The sequence below is a fragment of the Euprymna scolopes genome, chromosome 41 (genome assembly GCF_053919585.1).
Source record: "Euprymna scolopes isolate OS-2025 chromosome 41, ASM5391958v1, whole genome shotgun sequence".
Taxonomy (NCBI): Eukaryota; Metazoa; Mollusca; class Cephalopoda; order Sepiida; family Sepiolidae; genus Euprymna; species Euprymna scolopes.
Window position 1 is genome coordinate 71,688,481 of NC_136522.1, and position 19,123 is coordinate 71,707,603.

Sequence of the window (19,123 nt, forward strand, 5' to 3'; positions counted from 1 at the left end):
ATGTAGTATCTGTTCCGGCAGATGCTACAATCAAAGACCATTGTCCTTGTGCCAATCTTTTGGTCCATGTAGGGGCAACCCTATATACCAAATGGCCTTCACTATCCAGCTCCATTTCCCACCTCTTGTGAGCTGGTCCCCTTTTCCCGTCCCTTCCCTCCCTCTCTCCATATTAAAAAATGGCATTGTGTCTAATTTGCTCAGTGGGGAAGCAAATAAATCCAGTCCTGTTCTAATTTTGATGAGAGTCGAGTGCGCACATTTGCATCCCGGGATAAGAATGTAATCCCACGATAAACACGGAGCATTTAAACTGATCTTCTCTCAATTACTGCGGCTGAAATTTGCCGCGTTCGCGATTTACAACTCCGATGGAAAAAGTCGTCTGTCTCGATTCTCGACAAATTCGAAACATTTGTATCAGTCGTGAAGAGAGATATCAAAGAGGTGGGTGTTAATCGCGCTAATCCATTCACAGAGTCGTTAAACTGGGTTTATTAACGTGTTAATTTTTGCTTGCAATATGGCGGCCAATTAGCAAACGATGCCAGCGCGGGATTAAAAGTCCCGAGAAATCTATGTGCAGTTACCAAGAATTTTTACATTTCTGAATTATTTAGATGAGGATCGGTTATTCGGATCATTTGGATTCTTCAGACTACTGTTCTCGTGTGTATAAGCTGCCATTTTTGTTGTTGTTGTTTACACAGGAATCACCACTTATCAAGGCTCGGAGGCCACTTGAGGATGCGGGTTAATAGGTATACATTATTCAATGTGATTGTAGTGTAGTAAATATAAGTAGTGGGAATTTTGTAAAATTGGATTACTTAGGGGGACGGTTCATCAAGAACTTGTTTACATTGGACTTGAAGACAATCAGATTGTAGTCAGCTGGGAAGCAGGTAATCGGAAGAGAGTTCCACAAGTGTGCAGTTCTAAGAAAGAAGCTTTGTTCATGGAATCTTTGTTTAGGTTTAGGCACAGATAAAGAGTGGGGGAGATTATTGATAGCGGTTTCGTCTATTTTGAATTCTGTCAAGGCAGGATAAGCTGCTTCTAGCAGCTCCTGCCCAGATGTGGCAACAGTACTCCATCATTTACGAATATTCTTATCGAAACACAACGACCCGTGGCACAGTGGTTAGCGTACATAGAAAAATCAATTGTCAAAGTGATTTTTTTTTTAAGGTCGAAGGTTCAATTCTCAGTGTCGTCACCATCGCCGTTTGACCCTGCGTTGGTCACGTGGGTGTTCCAAACATGGTTAGTCTCATGTGGTGTTTATACACCCTAATAATGTTATTATTTTGTAAAACATAGTCATCCTACTCGTTCAGGATATATCTACAACCCCTGTTTAACAGTTTGAATCACTTGTAGCTTATTGATATTAATATAAGACTATCGGGACCTGTGGAAATTCCACAGGGGACTCATTCATATGTAATATATTGATGTTGACATTCTGTGGATGTTCAGTGTAAATGGAGACGCTCTGATATTATTGTAGCTCTTTTGGTAAAACTGGAAAAGTATTTATCTAAGCTAGCACAAACGCCCTGCAAAGCCCAGTCGTAAAGTACGCTTAAATATGATATTTTAATTCTTGCATATTTCGTATACATTATTATAGAGTTAATGTTCTATTGATTTTTATATATTATAAAGTTGTTATTTCAAAAATAAAAAAAATATATCCATATGACTTGGGTGTATTAGCTTGAATTGAAACCGAAATAAAAACTTATGAGATATATATATATATATATATATATATATATATATATATATATATAACTTGAGTTCTTCAGCCATAATCGAAACCGAAACCAAAACTTCAGAAGAATTCTTGATAAATTATTTATTAAAAAAAATAGATGACTTAAGTGCCATCAGCTATAATCGAAACCGAAACGAAAACTTATGAAGAATTATTGATAAAATTATTTATGACAAGAAATGGAAGTACATAACAATTAAACGACCCGGATGTAAGCGTGACACAGAAAATAACACACACGCTATCGTATTAATATATAGATTACATAAAACATGTACTTTCATAATCCATTAGTCTGCCATTTATTTATTTATTTATTTATTTATTGCGAGGGAAAATAATTTTTTAACTTTTATTTATGCCTGCTACATGTGCTTAAAAATATATACAGGAAGAAACAAACTTAGGAAACAAATTCTCAGTTTTCATACAATCTATATATTAATAGAACAGGAGGCTCTGATGGTATGGTCACATAAAAAAAAAATTGGTAAAATTATTTATGACAAAAAATGGAATTACTGGAACTACATAACAATTAAACGACCCGGATGTAAGCGTGACACAGAAAATAACACACGCTATCGTATTAATATATAGATAATGCAATTAAATAAATTTCAGGGTTCAAAAGAGAGTCGCAAATCTGATAGGCCCTAAACTGGCATCTAAGCTTCAGCTTCTGTCCCATCGTCGAAACGTTGCATCCCTCTGCCTGTTCTACAAGTATTATAATGGTGAATGCTCTGATTAACTGCAAGCACTTGTGCCCCCACGACGTGAACACCCTCGACAGACCCGACAAGCTGCAAAATCCCACCCCCACACTGTAGAGATCCCTAGATGTAAAAGATCTTTCTACTCCAGTAGTTTCTTCCCCAGAACTGCTAGACTTTGGAATTCCATTCCAGGTCACTGCTTCCCCAACTGTACTGACATGCATAAGTTCAAGTGCAACGTGAACCAACATCTCGCTGCCCTAATCCCTACATAGTACCCCAGTAGATGTTTGCCCTGATAGTAGCCCCCTACACCAAAGTGGCAATGTGCCTTGTTTGGGGTGAAAATGTAATAAAAAAAAAAATAAAAAATAAAAAAATTATAAAACTAAGGAATAATAAAGATATTACATTTAGTTACGCTCACAGTTACTATACAGAAAGGGTAATAAATTTTAAATAAAATAATAATCCCATCAAAAATTATGATAAAGAAAATACTAAAACGTATTAATTCCATATTAAATATTACAGAGTAGCCTAATGATACATAATATGCGCTTATATTTACAAAGTCTCATTCCAATTGGAAAAATGCAAAAATATATAAATCATAAAATCATACCTACGTTAGTCAGCTGGGATGACTGGACACCCCATAAGGACAAAGCGTCGTCAACCTCCAGGGAAAACTGAGATAAAACTGCGCTATACCGTCCCTGAGCCAGGAGAGTACTGGGAAGGGGGAAAAGAAATTATTTTCATGGAAAGTGTTCGACTGAGCTTCAATCTATGGTCCCCCCTCGCCAAACTTTCACAAGAAACACTCGTCTAGCTGTAAACACTATCAATAATTCCCCCCACTCTTTATCTGTGTCTAAACCTAAACGTAGATTCCATGAACAAAGCTTCTTTCTTAGAACTGCACGCCTGTGGAATTGTCTTCCGTTTTCCTGCTTTCCAGCTGACTACAATATGGTTGTCTTAAAGTCTAACATAAATAAGTTCTTGATGAGCCGTTCCATATAAGTTATCAAATTTACCAAATTTTCATTACTAATGATTACTATATTGTCCAATTTCTACTGTACACTCTTTAACCCTTATCCTTGAGTGGCCTCTGGGCCTTGATAATGTGGTGATGCCTATGTAAAAAAAAAAAAAAAAAAAAAAAAAAAAAAAGGTGCCAAATAGGAATTATAAGCACTTTAGTAAAATTGGGGTGGCAAAACAACCCATGGGACTAACGCAGGGTTAACAGCGTTGGCAACCATGGCTCTCCAATGCGGGCTCAACTTTTGATAATAATCTTGTCCAATCAATCAAGTTATCCATCAAAGTGCATCTTGGTCGACCTTGCTTTTTCGTTACTGGCATTTTACCAGTCAATACCAGATGGTCTATGTGTTTTTGATGTTTATGGTGAAAGAGGCATAGAAAGAGGGAAGGAAAAAGAGTAGAGAAAGAAAGAGAGACAAAATTAAAGAGAAAGAGAGAGAGCGCAAGAAAAAAAAGGGAAGGAAGAAAGAAAGAGTAAGATAAGAAGAAGAGAGAGAAAAAGATAGAGAGATAGCAAGAGATATGGGGAGGATAGAGAAAGATAGAAAGAAGATAAAAAGTGAAAGATAGAAAGAAGAGAGAGAGAGAGATAGAGAGTGAAAAGAGGGAGAAAGATAGAGAGATAGAGAGAAAGATAAAGAGAAGAGAGAGAGAAAGATAGGCAGAAGAGAGAGATAGAGAGACAAAGATAACGAGGAAAGAGAGAGACAAAGAGAAGAGAGAAAGAGAAAGATAGAGAAAAGAGAAAGAAGAGAGAAGAGAGAGAGAAAGATAAAGAAGAGAAAGAAAGAAAGAAACGAAGAAAGAGAGAAAGAAAGATAGAGTCTAATAGCCATATTCCTCAGTAATTAACAAACTTAATTATAATTGCCTGTGTTGGCAACTCACGATTTTTACAAAGAAAATAAGAAAACTTTTTCGAAAAAAGTAAATTCTAAAAAAAAAAAAAACTCAAACTAAAAAACATGGCTACACACGTCTGCACGTTTGCAGCCATGTTTACCTACATATACGTTTGAGCCATGTTTACCTACATGTACGTTTGCAGCCATGTTTACCTACACGTACGTTTGCAGCCATGTTTACCTGCACGTACGTTTGCAGCCATGTTTACCTACACGTACGTTTGCAGCCATGTTTACCTACATGTACGTTTTCAGCCATGTTTATCTACACGTACGTTTGAGCTATGTTTACCTATACGTACGTTTGAGCCATGTTTATCTACATGTACGTTTGAACCATGTTTACCTACACGTACGTTTGAGCCATGTTTACCTACACGTACGTTTGAGCCATGTTTACCTACACGTACGTTTTAGCTATGTTTACCTACATGTACGTTTGAGCCATGTTTACCTACACGTACATTTGAGCCATGTTTACCTACACGTACGTTTGAGCTATGTTTAACTACACGTACGTTTGAGCCATGTTTACCTACATATACGTTTGAGCCATGTTTACCTACATGTACGTTTGCAGCCATGTTTACCTACACGTACGTTTGCAGCCATGTTTACCTACACGTACGTTTGCAGCCATGTTTACCTACACGTACGTTTGCAGCCATGTTTACCTACATGTACGTTTTCAGCCATGTTTATCTACACGTACGTTTGAGCTATGTTTACCTATACGTACGTTTGAGCCATGTTTATCTACATGTACGTTTGAACCATGTTTACCTACACGTACGTTTGAGCCATGTTTACCTACACGTACGTTTGAGCCATGTTTACCTACACGTACGTTTTAGCTATGTTTACCTACATGTACGTTTGAGCCATGTTTACCTACACGTACATTTGAGCCATGTTTACCTACACGTACGTTTGAGCTATGTTTAACTACACGTACGTTTGAGCCATGTTTACCTACATATACGTTTGAGCCATGTTTACCTACATATACGTTTGAGCCATGTTTACCTACATATACGTTTGAACCATGTTTATCTACACGTACGTTTGCAGCCATGTTTACCTACACGTACGTTTGCAGCCAGGTTTACCTACACGTACGTTTGAGCCATCTTTACCTACATGTACGTTTGAGCCATGTTTACCTACATGTACGCTTGAGCCATGTTTACCTACACGTACGTTTGAGCCATGTTTACCTACACGTACGTTTGAGCTATGTTTACCTACATGTACGTTTGAGCCATGTTTACCTACACGTACGTTTGAGACATGTTTACCTACACGTACGTTTGAGCCATCTTTACCTACATGTACGTTTGAGCCATGTTTACCTACACGTACGTTTGAGCCATCTTTACCTACATGTACGTTTGAGCCATGTTTACCTATACGTACGTTTGAGCCATGTTTATCTACATGTACGTTTGAGCCATGTTTACCTACACGTACGTTTGAGCCATGTTTACCTACACGTACGTTTGAGCCATGTTTACCTACACGTACGTTTGAGCCATGTTTACCTACATGTACTTTTGAGCCATGTTTACCTACACGTATGTTTGAGCCATGTTTACCTACACGTACGTTTGAGCCATGTTTACCTACATGTACTTTTGAGCCATGTTTACCTACACGTATGTTTGAGCCATGTTTACCTACACGTACGATTGAGCCAAGAATAATTTTAAACTAGCCAAACAAACTTGATCAGAACTGAGAAGAAAGTGAAAACGGCATTTTTTTTTAAATAAAAACTATTTCTCAAGGCCAGATGCCACTCAAGGATAAGGGTTAATGAGATGGATTGCTTGCCAAATCAAGTTCGAATATTTGTAGGAACAGTTTTAGATAAAAATCAATGGACATCACGGTGTGGGCGATCAAATAATACAATTGCGAATTACTTATGACCTCTATCCAATCACGGCTGACGGAACAAGACCATGCTACCCCCATCCATCTATCCATAGCCTTGAGCCCCTAAGGGGCATATGCCATCTACAACTTTGTAGATGCTTTTGTAGTGAATAAGTTCTTTTTACAGGATGTGGGTGCTGGCCCAACGCCCAACCTTCCCAGAAGGTACATACAGCGCCTAGCCTTCCCAAATGGTCACCCATCTGGTACTAGCCAGGCTCAACATTGCTTAATTCGGTGATATAGCAAGAACCGGTGTGTCAACGTGATTGTGCTGTACATGCTTCCCCCACGGTTCCATTCAAAATTCCGTCCAACTTCTCGAGTTTGACAGAACCATTCCTGGGTTTGATGAGATACACCTGAAGATCGGAGGTTACATCAACTGAAACGTTTCGAAAATCCCACTCAAGATGAGAACAGTAGTCCGAAGAGTCCAAATAATACAAATTAATAACTATTAACATTTTTGTAATTTCGATACAAATTTATTTATCTTCTAAATGTGGACCGTAAAGAAAGGAAAAGAAAGAAGGCATCTATTTTGGTTTTTCAATTACAATTTTGAAATAGATCGTAACTTGTTAAAATTTTGTTCCTTCTTATTTTATTCTGAACGTTAATTCAACATTCCAAAACCAGAAGATATACTTAATACTCACTCTTGAGATTTTATTCAAATTTTTTATGAAGTACATCTTACACATGTTTCGTTGAATAACGAAAACCCACCAAACAACTCATCAGAGACAAAAATATATTCCTCAAAAAATAGTAGCAAAGTATTTTTGGTACCCCGACAAAAGGAGGGTGGACCTGTAAGTTCACCCTTGTCTGTTCATCTTTTTGGGGGGGGGGGTTTTACATAGACATAACCACTCATCAAGGCCCAGAGACTACTCAATGATAAGGGTTAAGAGTGTACAGTAGTCAATTGGACAATATAGTAATCGTTAGTAATGGAAATTCGGTAAATTTGTTAACTTAAGTGGGACGGCTCATCAAGAACTTGTTTACTTTGGACTTGAAGACAGCCATATTGTAGTCAGCTGGAAAGCAGGAAAACTGAAGACAATTCCACAGGCGTGCAGTGTTCGTACTTTTCTTAATAAATACGCCTTGGAATTTTTTGAAATTTTTTAAAATTTTGCACAAACATTAAACATGACGTGAATAAAAAAAAAAGTAACAGAACGGATTTTCCTGGAAAACTCTGCTTGCCTCCATAAAGGTACCTTTCGGATTAAAATGACTAAAAATGACACCTTTGTGCGTATTAACAAAATTGATGCCTTGGATTTTTATAAAACTTTCTGAAAAGTTGTAACTAACTGATTTCTATATAATTTTGTTTGTCTATACTTCGCGATAACTCTTGGGTGTGCCCCAGGGGCTCTTTTAGTGCTAATAAAAACATTCCATTTTTGGGACTATTTGACCATATTTGTCTCAAATTTTCTGTGTATGTCTATTTAGCAGTTTTGCATGGTGCTGAACTCAAATTTAAATATGTTAAGGCCCTGGGGACTTTTGGGGCTAAATGGGGGAGGGGCAATTTTTTTTTTTTTTTTTTTTTTTTTTTGCATAGTGCAGAACTCAAATTTACAAATGTTAATAAATAGACTTAGGAACTTTGGGGGCTAAACGGAGGGGGGAGGCAAATGATGGATTTAGTCATTTCTTTTACATATGCTCAGGCCTAAAACTGCACTCACGGGGGACCATGCATGCTTCACTTGTTTTTCGTTTTTAACCTTTGGAACATAAAATAACCTGATAAAAAATATGGAATTCCATTTAAGTTTTTAATTTTATTATTCATACTAGCGGGCGGGGGAGGGGGGAAGTGCCCGATCGTAAAATACGCTTAAATATGATATTTTAATTTGTTCAGATTTCGTAAATATTATTATAGATTCGTGGTTTCAAAAAAATTTTTTTTTTAAAAGTATTTGGGTGCCATCAGCTAGAATCGAAACCAAAAGCCAACTGTAACATTCAAAGCTGGTGACGTTACCACTGTACTAAGATGATACGCATATTAACTGATTAAAAAATGTACAAAATGTATAACGATTTTCTTTTTAATTTTTACCCCTTTTTGATCCCTTAAAAACTATTTTAACCGGCTAAAGACTCAAAAAAGAAGGGTCCATAACACATCCAATCATTTGAGCCCCCTAGCGCCGCTCTGTAGCTTTTAGTTTCAGAAGAGATAGAGTTTGAAAACATGGAGACAGACATAGTGCCTTTTATATATTAGATTAGTGCAATGAATTTGCGTCGATACAATTTTCACGACTTCCGCTCATTCGAATACTCTAGATTGTCAAATGTATTCGCCTGAGTTCGGCGTTTATTACTTCTTAATTTCGCTTCATACCCGTGGCAATTGTTTGTTGGCCCTGCGGTAGAGGCTCAGCGAATGGAGCAAAAGGTGGCTTCGTGGCTGGGTTCGAATCTCATGACCGGCAGGAATTGTAACCCTACACTGATGATTACGTAAGCATGAAACATTAGCGTCTCTAGGTAGTAAATTATTATTATCAAGCCTCTTTAAGAATACTTAAGGATGAACAAGTCTGCGGAATTATAACTAAGGCTATCAACTAGCGTTATGTAATGTTAACAACTTCCGCTGTAGTGGTTGGGTTTGAATCTCATGACCGGTAGCAAATGTTACCCTGATGATTGCGTAAGCATAAAACACTGAAAAAATGAATTATATATATATATATATATATATATATATATATATATATATATATATATATATGTGTTGTTTTGAGAAAGAAAATCGAAGAATTTATAAAATGGTGATCAACGTTTCGTCCCCTATTGCAGGGGACATCGTCAGGATATCAAAATGAAAAATGCAGAAGAAAAAAAAACGATCATAAACCATATGCGGGTGAAAAGGGAACCATATTAAAATCCTACCCATTCCGGGCAGAAACTATAAATGTGCGTGTGGGAAAGTTGGTTGGTTGTTTTTGTTTTACGGCATATCAACCCTTTTCGGGTTATTTAATGCCGAATCCAAAGATTTTGAAGAAAAATATTTTTAATAGAATATATTTGTTATTTTTACGTCAGTTTCTATTTAACCCATAGTTGGGACCCTAACAGGTACTACCACTCCGGGTCAGAGTGGACCTGGGAGCAATGGTAATTAAAGGGTGGCTCCACACTCCCCAAAGCCCACAAACTGAGGCCTCGCCACTGGATATAGTTTAAGGTCATATCCAGGACCCCCATTGAGGGACTTTTACCCTCTGCAGGGGGGGGGCAGTCGGCGTATTCTAATGCCCCACCGACAGGGCCTGGGAAGGTTGGATTATTCAATGTATATATATATATATATATATATATATATATATATATATATATATATATTATCAGTCATTTACTATTCCGATTATATTATACAATAAGTCCAATATATACTGATTTATATATGTGAATGAAAAACAGATATACAAAAATTTGTAATCTTTTAATCTTTGTTCATTAATCTGTTCTTCTTTGTGTGTCATGTCACTTCAACATCCCGGTTATCTAAAACATCCTTCTTGTACACTTACATATTCGTTTACCAGCAATGCTTCAAACAAACTACCTTTCCCTTATATATATATATATATATATATATATATATATATATATATATATATATATATATGAAAAGATTAATTTTCTAAAGCATTCTTTGTCTTGCTTAGAATAATAAAAATCATTTGATATGAAACTCAACCACTTCATTTCATTTCAATGAGAGTTTTTTGAAATTCATTGAATCACAATTTTATATATATATATATATATATATATATATATATATATATATATATATATATATATATATATACACGTTAAGAAACGTTATTTAAATACATATGTACAAGCACTTTTTCCCTCTAATCTTATTCATTTTGTTTAAATTATTTAAGGAGAGGCGGTTCAGGACAATAGACTGAATTACCCAGGATGTTTTTATATTTTGTTCTTTGATTATTATATTTCCTATAATAGAGGCTAAATTGTAGAAACCTTTTCTTTGCGCGATGGTACTAGTATTTGAAATAAGTGCTGACTCTAGAAGTCTTATTTTGGCTTTAATTACAACGAATTTGATAATTTTCGAATGATCAAACGAGTGATCGTGTTCAGCAAAAATGGCAAAAAAGTGCATTCAAGGAGTTTCCATGCTTTATGACTCTTCTATTTCTAACTTTCGCTGTGTTTCACCTATATATGTTTGGTGGCAATCGTTACAAGGGATACAATATACGCCGGCGTTGGATATGTGGGGGTTTTGGGAGAGTGCTTGCTGATTTTTAATGTCTGTTAACTTTCCCCACTCTTTATCTGTGCCTAAATCAAAACGTAGATTCCATGAACAAAGCTTCTTTCTTAGAACTGCACGCCTGTGGAACTCTGTTCCGTCTGCCTGCTTCCCTCCTGACTACAACTTGGATGTCTTCAAGTCCAACGTAAACAAATTCCTGATGAACCGCCCTCCTAAGTAATGACACTTTAAATATCCACACTAACGTACTGTACTTACAATAACTCTTATCTCTGAGTGGCTTCCGGGGCTTGATAAGTGGTGACCACCTTGTAAAAAAAAAAAATAGAAAAAAAGTCTGTTGAGATTGTTGTATTACTAGCATTTCAGCCCGGCGTTGCCCGGGTGTTTGGAGGTGTATGCTGAGCAAAAAAAAAAAAAGAGTAAATTTTTTTTTTAATTTGACCCCTATTATGACCCCTTAAAATTTATAGTTTCGGGCTCAAATCACTTTATTAAGTTAGATCCAGGTTCAAGGAACCTATATCTAAAATTTCAAGTGTCTAGACCCAAAATTGTCGGAGGAGTTTGGTAGAGTTCTTAAAGGTCAAATCGTTGGAATTTGACCCCTTAACAGCCAAATTTCTGGCTGACACCCGTCACATCGATTTTCCCAAATCTCAGTACCCGGTATTTCAAATTTCGAGTCTATAGACTAAAAATTGACAGAGTTATTGCGTAGGGAAATGTACACAGACAGACAGACACACGGACACACAGACAGACAGACACGTTCACTTTTATAGATATATAGATTAGTGTGGGGTAGGAATGAAAAGATATCTGTTTAGTAGGAAGGTATCTGTTTTATTTTTCTGATTGTTTGTATTAGAATATATTTTCGTAGCTTTTCTCTACGCGTTAGAAATGAAATAACGTCAACCATTTTATTTTTACTCAACCATTTTATTTTTATATATATATATATAGTAGAAATGGTAATTAATAAAAACCTGAAGAAAGTGCTCAATACTGTTGTAGAGCAAATATGCGTTTTATTTTTTATTGCCATATCTTTCTGTTAAGTTACATTATTGTTTCAGCTACCCGGCCGTTTTTTTTTTGTTTTTGTTTTTGTTTTTGTTTTTTTTTTTTTGGCCGTCTGTAACGAACATTTTTGAAAAAGTCTGAGGAAGCTACAGATGGCCATAAAAACGGCTGGGTAGCTGAAACAATAATGTAACTTAACAGAAAGATACGGTAAAAAAATAAAACGCATATATATATATGTGTGTGTGTGTGTGTGTGTGTGTGTGTGTGTGTGTGTGTGTGTGTGTGTGTGTGTGTGTGTGTGTGAAAGAGATTTAGAAGGCTGTCACAATGCGAGGAATGAATTATAGTCGCTGTTGGTAAGAGGAGACGAGAACAAGTGGCGATTTACAAATCAATAAGTACATATATATATATATATATATATATATATATATATATATATATATATATATATATATATATATTCAGTTGCATGGTAAAATGTCTTACTTGTAATTCTATGCGACGTATTCCATTATTAATTTCGGAAAAATTTTCCCTTTTCAAATGGTGTGCGTAACAGGTCGATTCAAAGCATATATATATATGTGTGTGTGTGTGTGTGTGTGTGTGTGTGTGTGTGTGTGTGTGTGTGTGTGTGTGTATTCATCATCGACTTAATTTGGATTCCGTTTTTTGAAAATTAAATGTTGTTTACTCTTCTTAAAGTGTTTTAACATGTTTTATAAATCTTTTGTTCTTACATGTATTTATTTATGTATATATATATATATATATGTGTGATTATTTTATTAATCTTTTGTTCTTACATATATTTATATATGTGTATATATATATGTGTGTGTGTAATTATTTTATTAATCTTTTGTTCTTACATATATTTATATGTGTATATATATATGTGTGTGTGTGTAATTATTTTATTAATCTTTTGTTCTTACATATATTTATATATGTGTATATATATATGTGTGTGTGTGTGTGTAATTATTTTATTAATCTTTTGTTCTTACATATATTTATATATGTGTATATATGTGTGTGTGTGTAATTATTTTATTAATCTTTTGTTCTTACATATATTTATATATGTGTATATATATATGTGTGTGTGTGTGTTTAATTATTTTATTAATCTTTTGTTCTTACATGTATTTATATATGTGTATATATATGTGTGTGAGTGTGACTATTTTATTAATCTTTTGTTCTTACATATATTTATATATGTGTATATATATATGTGTGTGTGTGTAATTATTTTATTAATCTTTTGTCCTTACATATATTTATATATGTGTATATATATATGTGTGTGTGTAATTATTTTATTAATCTTTTATTCTTACATATATTTATATATGTGTATATATATGTGTGTGTGTGTGTGTGTGTGTGTGTGTGTGTGTGTAATTATTTTATTAATCTTTTGTTCTTACATATATTTATATATGTGCATATATACATATATATTTGATGAAAATAATGGAAATAATATTCCGACAAAATAGAGAAATAAAAAGGAACAAACCGACCTATTATGTGTTCATCAACGTTTGGTCTTTATTTCGAGACTTCATTCATCCAGAGGAAGTCTCGAAATAAAGACGAAACGTTAATGAACACATAATACGGTTTGTTCATTTTTATTTCTCTACATATATATTTATATACGTATGTATATATATACATATTTATATATACGTATGTATATATATAAATATGCGTGTGTGTGTGTGTATGTGTGTGTGTGTGTGCTATGATCGGAATTTTCCGGGTACTTTACGTAAAACGCCGAAAGTTGCCGAACGAAAACGAACAGCAAAAAAAAAAGAAAACAGAAACGCTCGACTAATTATTCCCAGCAATCAACGTCATTTTAAGAAAAAAAAAAGTATTTTTTATCATTGATTTATTTTAAATAAACTGAAATAAATATTTCGCTTTATTTAAAAAATTAAACTTACCTTACAATGAGTGTTTTTTTTTATTTTAATTCTAATTTTCTTAAAGTTTCATAAAAATAATTTTATAATTATTCATTGTATTTTCTTTGTAACAAGAAAAATATTGTTTTCATTTTGTTTTTAATTAATTTTCGATTGACGTGTTTTCGTCATTGCTAAAAAAATTAGTCTGCTTTTGCGCGAAAATAAAATGATGAAGCTTTCGTTCGACACTTTTCGGTGTTCTACGTAAACTGCCTGGAAATTTTCGACGATAGTCCGGTCGATATTATGCATAAGTATCGCCATTTCGTTCCCCATTGAAAAGTTCATTTATTTAGCTTTTCAATATCCTTTTTTTTTTCTTTTTTTTTTTTTTTTTCATTATTTCCCGGGCATATTTATGTGTGAAACTTACTTTACAACGAGTGTTTTTTCTTTCTTTTTTTTTTTTGTTTACATCGTAATCACCACTTATTAAGGCCCAGAAGCCACTCGGAGATAACGGTTATTGCGTGTACAGTAATCAATGGGATAGTATCGTAGTAATCGTTAGTATTGGATTTTAATTTTTTTTTTTTTTTTTCAGAAAAAAATATTCAATAAATATTCATTGTTACAACAAAAAGAAATATTTTTCATTGAATTATCTTCGCCATTATTCTGCACAAGTACCGCCATTTTGTTCACCATTAAAAAGCTTAATTTAATTTGTTTTGAATTTTTGGTTTTGGATTTATTTTTATTTTCATTATTTTCCAGACATGTTTTCCCTCCCATGTTTCGGCCAAACAGATACTGCTGGTATGTATTATTCAGAATTTTATACTACTGTCGACTTGGTCCCTGGCATTGGCAGAGACCATCTTCAGATGACGATAGCATCTTTGGGTACTGCCAGGAACCACGCCGACATTTAATATAAATTGTTTGTACAAGTTATGTTTTAGAGAAATAAGAAAATGAACGCATATGTATACGACATTTTAAAAATAAATGTTAAAATTTAAACGATATTTCTCGCGGTTGAGATTGGCTGTGAGGTTTGTTCCTTGCTAATGGAGTCAGAGATGACTCTGTGGCTGGGTTCAAATCTCCGGACCGGTAGTAATCGTGTAACCGATGATTCGCAAAAGGTTGAAACACTGGTGTCCGTTGGTATTAAAATAAATTATTATTGTAATAATATATATATATATATATATATATATATATATATATATATATATATATATATATATATATATATATATATAGAGAGAGAGAGAGAGAGAGAGAGAGAGAGAGAGAGAGAGAGAATGAATAAATGACAAAAAACTATATTCCAAAATACATGATGTTGATCATCTTATAATTTATTCCTTTAATTCAGTTTGACGGATTGATTGTTGTCACTTCTTCTGATTAGTTAAGGGCATAATAGATTCACTGATTGATATAATAATTAAGTGATTGATTTTGCGCTGCGAGACGGATGCTGTCAAGAACTGTATAAGTCAACTGAGTTAAAGAAAAAATAATAAGATGGTCAATATCATGTATTTTGAAATATAGTTTTTTATCATTTATTCTGTATATTGCTCTGTAATTACATTGAGCTTCTTAAATAAGGATTGGTATATATTATAAGAAAATATATTTCTACAGATATATATATATATATATATATATATATATATATATATATTCATATCTCTCCCTCTCTCTCTCTCTCTCTCTCTCTATATATATATATATATATATATATAGAGAGAGAGAGAGAGAGAGAGAGAGAGAGATTTGTCCTTTATTTCTCTTTCTCTCTCTCTCTCTCTCTCTCTCTCTCTCTCTCTCTCGTCTTTTTATATATTTTTCTTCCTCTTTCTCACTTGCTATTTTATAGATTCCCTCTCACTCTTATCTCTCTCTCTCTTTCTTATCTTCCTCTATCTCTCTTATCTTCCCCTCTCTATCTACCTTAATTCCCTCTCTCCACCTCTCTCTTCCCCTCTTTCTCTTCCCCCCCCCCTCTCTCTCTCTCTCTCTCTCTCTCTCTCTCTCTCTCTCTCTCTTGTCTTCTCCTCTATCGCTTACCACTGCATGTCTATTTTTTCTTCCCACAGAACCGGACACTTGTGGGACGCGTTTCATGATTCCATTTCCGGTCGAGACAGCCAAGTGTGACATTACCATCGAAATCGTGCCGCAGGTGCTAAACGTCACCCTAGCAACCATCACCGCATCGTTCATGAACAACGACCTCCATCTCAATTACGAGATTGCCCCAAACACATCACTCGTTGTGCCGTTGAACTTTACACATTTCTATTCGCCACCAAACGAAGGACCCGGAAATGAAAAGGCAATTGGTAAGAATCTTAGCAGTTCAGCCCGGCTTTGCTCGGGCCCTATGTACTGTTCATAACTTTATGTGCATATATATATATATATATATATATATATATATATATATATATATATATATATATATATATATATATATATATATATATATGGCGGTTAAGCTACACTGAATATTCCGCGTTTCATCCACTCTAGGACTCCTTAGGCTTGTGCGCATCAGCCTGAGGAGTCCTAGAGTGGATGAAACGCGGAATATTCAGTGTAGCTTAATCGCCATATATATTTTATAACTTACTAACTAGCTCTACCTACGTATTGAACACTTTTGAAGTAAATACTTAAAGTTTACGCATAAATCTATACTTTCGTATATTAATTTTATGTGTGTTTATGTGTGTAAATTAAGTAGTTATATATATATATATATATATATATACATATGCATATATATACACATATATATACATATATATATACATATATATATACACATATATATACATATATATATACACATATATATACATATATATATACACATATATATACATATATATATACATATACATATATATACATACATATATATATACATATATATTTATGTATATATATATATATATATATTAAAAAGTTTGACTGATGTCCAGGTCACCTACATCTAAAGTTTCAAGTGTTTAGACCCAAAATGGGCTGAATAGTTTTCTAGAGACCGCAAAGGTCAAATCTTTTACACTTTGACCTCTTGACGGCCAAATTTTCAGCTAAAAACCTATTTAAAAGCTTACCCTATGTCTGAATACAGTTTATGTAAAATTTCAAATCTTTAGACAGCAGAGGTCAATTTTTTTTAACTTTGACCCCAATTTTGACCCCTTAACATTTGGGGGGGGGGTTTCAAATCAAATTTAAAAGTTTGATGCATATCCACGTAACCTACATTTAAAATTTCAAGTGGTTGGACTCAAAATTGGCGGAGGAGTTTTGTAGAGTTTTCAAAAGTCAAATCGTTGACCCCTTGACAACAAAATTTCTGGCCGAAAACGGATTTAAAAGATTTTCCCAAGTCTTAATACCCCTTATGTCAAATCTCGAGTCTGTAGACTTAAAATTGACAGAGTAATTTGGCAGGGAAATGTACACAGACAGACACACCGACAGTCAATGTCACTTTTATAGGTATATAGATTTTCACACGCGCATGCACACACATGGTGAACCAGGATAAAGCTTCACATGCTTCTCCGCAGTGGTTTTGTCAACAATACATTGTAGTCTACATTGCACTGTAGAGAACCTACTCTTGATTTATAAAATTAATTTTTATATATAATGGCTTGCATTAAAGTTTAAAATGCAAAAGTCAAGTATCATAATTCAATTGTGCTCTAAACAGAAACATTTATTCCGAACGCACCCCTATCTTATAAAATAACCTGCTGTTGATTTTATAGGCCGGGCTTTTCTACCTGTGCGATGATAAAACGTTTTAAATGCGCTTAGGTTGTATAAGGGTGTTAACACATAAAGTACATTTCTGCAAAATTTCTAAAAAATTGGCCCATCCGTTTCGGAGTTCATAAGAAACGAATTGACATATGCACACAAATACACAAAGTGCCTTTTTATGTATAAGTACAGGGGTTTTGTTTCATTGTACGTAGAAATAATTGTTTTAATTTTATTTGCTTAAATAACGATTACTAACCTGCATAAAAGCAACAAGAAAACTTCCATAAAAAATAGATTTTTCTAGGTTTTAATAAATTGATAAAAATAAATAAAGTAATTTCTGCTCAACCAGGCAACACCAGGCACTCTTGCTAGTGTATAATGATTTTTAATTTTGTTCTTTTTTTATTATTCTAGGTCTTCTACTCCGTTCATCTGGCGACGTTTGCGTGATGTACGGCAAACAGCGAGGTGACAGGAGCCAACTGTATCCCACGGACGCCTTCGGTACCGACTACGTCATTATGACGCCAAGCACCACCATCAACATGTCATCGACGGTGTTCGTGATGCCCCAAGGGATACCGGGAGTCCTTACCAATGTCACCTTGACGGCCAGCAGGAACAGTTCCCTCTGCGAGCTCTTCTCTTGCGGCGATGACAACCGGGAATTTAATTTCACCATCAGATCCAACGAAGTCCTGGTGCTGGAGGATGGGAACTTGATGGACGGCGTCCAGTTGAGTGCAGACCGGCCGGTGGGGGTCCTTGTCGGAGGCATCACCACCGAAGATCCCCGGAATGGCACAATCTGTCTCGAACCAACAATATCGACCACGGAGATGTTACCCCCGATCAGTACCTGGGGAAAAATGTTCGTGGCCGTTCCGCTAACACCCGAAATACCAGTAACCCTAAAAATTACAGGTGAGTGCAATTGAAATCATTTAAATCAGCTGTTTACAAATGGATGGTCGCTTTAAATGAACGTAGATTGTCTTGAACTGAATCTTTTTTGCAAGATCTGGAAAAAAACAAAGAATTCGGCAGATATTGCCTCTGTTCTTTTTGGTTGTTATTTTTACAGGAGAAACACCATTTATCAAATCCTGAAGGCTACTCAGAGATAGTGGGTAATGTGTACGGTGATAGAAATCAGATAAAGATTGACTATTTAAGTGGACAGTTCAACAAAAATTTGTTTACAGTTGAACTTGAAGACGACCATGTTGAAGTCAGCTGAAAAGGGGGCTAGCAAAACAAAGTTCCAACATCGGCTAGTTCTAGGAACGAAGCTTTTTTCGTGGAACTTGCGTTTACAGAGCGGGGGTCAATTTAAACGAACATAGATAGTCTCGAACTGCTGTAAAAACAAATAATTCAAGATGAACAACGAATTTATGCACGATCATTTTTGAAAACGTTTGTTTTTTATTATTATAATGTTTTTTTCTTTCTTTTTTACTTTTAAAATGGACCAAACGTTGTATGTCGAGACTCGCAAAAAATAAAACTTTGACACGAATTTCTTAAGTGAAAGTGAAAGTTTCTTATTTCGTTCATTTTCGCGCGAAAGTCGCCGACATGTGTTTACAACACGGCACAATATATTCTCCCTTTTGGTTTAAAGTTCGAAT

The 19,123-nt window shown here is 34.7% G+C and overlaps 1 protein-coding gene across 1 annotated transcript in view; it reads left to right on the top strand.

Moving 5' to 3' along the window:
- Positions 1 to 19,123, top strand: part of LOC145266615 (uncharacterized) — a 301,088-nt gene that overhangs the window by 277,856 nt on the left and 4,109 nt on the right. The window contains exons 5-7 of the mRNA XM_080122519.1: positions 14,454 to 14,495; positions 15,794 to 16,039; positions 17,904 to 18,413. Coding sequence (XP_079978645.1) covers positions 14,454 to 14,495; positions 15,794 to 16,039; positions 17,904 to 18,413 — 798 coding nt within the window. The remainder of the gene's footprint in view (positions 1 to 14,453; positions 14,496 to 15,793; positions 16,040 to 17,903; positions 18,414 to 19,123) is intronic.